The 2870-nt window shown below is 34.4% G+C and overlaps 1 protein-coding gene across 1 annotated transcript; it reads left to right on the forward strand.

Annotated features, from left to right (window-relative positions):
* The first annotated feature begins 74 nt into the window (after positions 1 to 74).
* LOC112143562 (C-reactive protein) lies at positions 75 to 2296 on the forward strand. Its single transcript, XM_024267621.2, has 5 exons — positions 75 to 223; positions 391 to 445; positions 1059 to 1161; positions 1227 to 1521; positions 1631 to 2296. Exons 2-5 carry the CDS (start codon positions 391 to 393, stop codon positions 1847 to 1849), a joined length of 672 nt encoding a protein of 223 aa, XP_024123389.1. The 5' UTR covers positions 75 to 223; the 3' UTR covers positions 1850 to 2296.
* Positions 2297 to 2870: the final 574 nt, after the last annotated feature.

Here is a 2870-nt window from a genome sequence, read left to right on the forward strand (position 1 = left end):
CTAAGTGTTTTTGCTTCAAACTATCTTGTGTGTGTTCATCAAGCATACGTTTGATAAAAAAAACAAACGTACATCAGGAAAAGTTAGTTTAGGAGCACACAAAAAGAGAGAAAAAATGGAGAACTGAAAGGGGAAGTGAAAAAAGAAGTGGTAGAAATGGAAGAGAGATTGAGTAAAAAACCTCTGACCCTTCACAGAAGACAAAGTTCGGCGATCACTCAAGGTAAGATTGGAGCTGTCAATGTGGCTGGACATGACAAATTTGATTAAATCTTTTATGTGTTAACCGCTCATTTTTACGTCTTTTACTGGTATTGTTTCAGACAATTGATATGTTTTAGTTTGTCACAGAGTGCAGATCTTGATCCGTTGTGTGCTTTCCCCCAACAGATGAAGTTGTTGCTTTTGCTTGTGATAATGGGAACAGTATCTGCAAAGGTTGAAGGTTGGTTTTGATTTGACCATAAAATGGCTATCTTTATGTTTAAGTTGGTCACTTTGTTAGAAATAGTCTGAATTGGGTAAAACATTGATTTTTTTTTATTTAAATAAACATTTTAAACTTTATAAACCCAGGAAAAACAATGGGAAAAATCTTAAAATGAAATACTGTTCTAAAAATAAAAAGCCTGCTAGAACTGATCATGTTAACGGTTGAAAAGTTATGCTAAATCAAAGAACATAAACGATGTAGCTCGGTATTGAAGGGTTAAATATTTAAGTTAATTTGTGCTCTCCCTTTTTAAATGACATAAAACATGCAATACAACTTTAGTTTTATCAGAATTTGCATTTATTTTACTCATGAAAACTCATTGGTTGATCCAATGAAACCCATTTGCAGAATGTTGTTTAATTAAACAGCTTTTTAAGCTATTGTCAGAAGCCACTTTGGGCTTTATTGTTAGTGTTTAGAATAAATTAAAATTATATATTTGTATGTATATTATATTTAGATTTTAAGACTAAAAAAAAAACAAAAAAAATATGGAAAACAGGAAGAGGAAGTAGGGAGAGCCAGGGTTTTTGTTCATTTTGTATTTTGCTTTTTTTTTCAGATCTTTCTGGAAAAATGTTCACCTTTCCCAAGGAAACAAACACAGCTCACGTGAGGCTGACCCCAACAAAACAGGGTTACAGCGCTGTAACTGTCTGTCACAGGTAAATCTAAGAACTTCACATTAACCTGTCATATTTGTAGCAACTTACATTGTTTCCTCCAACAGATCTTTCACTGACATCAAGAGAGACCACGCCCTATTTTCTTTAGCAACACCCTCTCAGGCCAACAGCTTCCTGATTTATTGGCATGCTGGAAGGGGTCAGATACAGCCCCATATCAGAGAGGGAAGGGTTGAATATGGAGGATGGGACTACAAATCAAACAATTGGCACTCCATCTGCACCACATGGGACTCAGAGAAGGGGCTGGTACAGATATGGTTTGATGGATTACCTTCAATCAGAAAACTTGCCAACACTGGACCCATCAGTGGGCTAATCAAAATTATTTTAGGACAGGTAATATTCGCACAAAACACATGGTCTTTTGTCAACACTTATTCTACATACTTGTGTACACTCATTACATCTCTATTCTTCATCTCTCATCATTTTGAATACCCCACAGGACCAAGACACTCACGGTGGAGGGTTTGACGTTAACCAGAGCTTTGCTGGGATGATAACTGATGTCCACATGTGGGACTACATCCTATCTTCATGTGAGATCCACAACTACATGATCGAGATGAACTTCACTCCAGGAAATGTGCTGAACTGGAGTAAACTAGACTATGAGATTATTGGAAATGTGCTGACTGAAAAAAAAGTTGAAGTTTGTCACTGAACTTCAAATCATTCAAGATGGCGTACAATTCAAAGCCATCTTTACTTTGAAAAATAAAAGATACTGAGTGATGTAATTCTTACAGATGTTGTTTACTGACTTGATTGTCAGAGTTTATTGGATAATCACACACTACAACAGTGTACAATTCCTTGCATTTTGCATCATAAAGGTTTTTATTAAAGTGAAACTTGCATCAGCAGCCATTTTTCTCCATTTGGGATACTTCCCAGCAATCATTGTGTTATACGTCTATTTTATGGCAGAATCATTTATTTTTTAAGGCTCAATTTGTACTTAAAGTGTACATGCTAAAATAAATAAAGCAGCAATAAAGCAAAACAAGAAAAAATTAAGAAAAGTGAAAGTGTATTTACTTTTTTCTCTCTTTTTCTTTGAATGATATGCATCATACGTAAGGTTTAAGAACCACTACTGACCTTGTTTTTGGTGTGGAAATTTTTCTGAACCATTTATTATCACCAGAAGCAACATTTAATTGAATTTAATTTACAACACAGTTGTCTCAACAGGCTTCACAAAAACATATAATCCAAAGCACGTCACTGTCCCTCACTAACTAAACCACGCCCAGTTGCAGGTTTAAGGACCTGGATTAATGTGTTGGTGGATTAAACAACAGATGTTTCTTCACTGTGAGCACAATTTTTGCAACCTAAAATAAAATAAATCTATTTTTAATCATCTCTGATCATTCTTGAAGGATCAGAATAGCTGAAGGGAACTTTGACAGTAATCATCCCTACAATGGAATTATTTAAATTTAGAAATGTCAAATCCAATTAGTCATTTGTGATTTTCAATTGTTTTTTTGTTTTTTTTATTCAATTATTCTTGCTGCCACAAAGCTAAGATCATAATCAATAGGGCTGAATTAGGGAACGGAGAGAATAAAGACGCATTTTTTACGTTTTATTTTTGAAGATAGTTATATTTGTTTCCAGTATTTCAAGTAAATGCATTTGATACTTCCAGTTGATGTTTCTTTCTGGTTATTTGA

The sequence above is a fragment of the Oryzias melastigma genome, linkage group LG16 (genome assembly GCF_002922805.2).
Source record: "Oryzias melastigma strain HK-1 linkage group LG16, ASM292280v2, whole genome shotgun sequence".
Taxonomy (NCBI): Eukaryota; Metazoa; Chordata; class Actinopteri; order Beloniformes; family Adrianichthyidae; genus Oryzias; species Oryzias melastigma.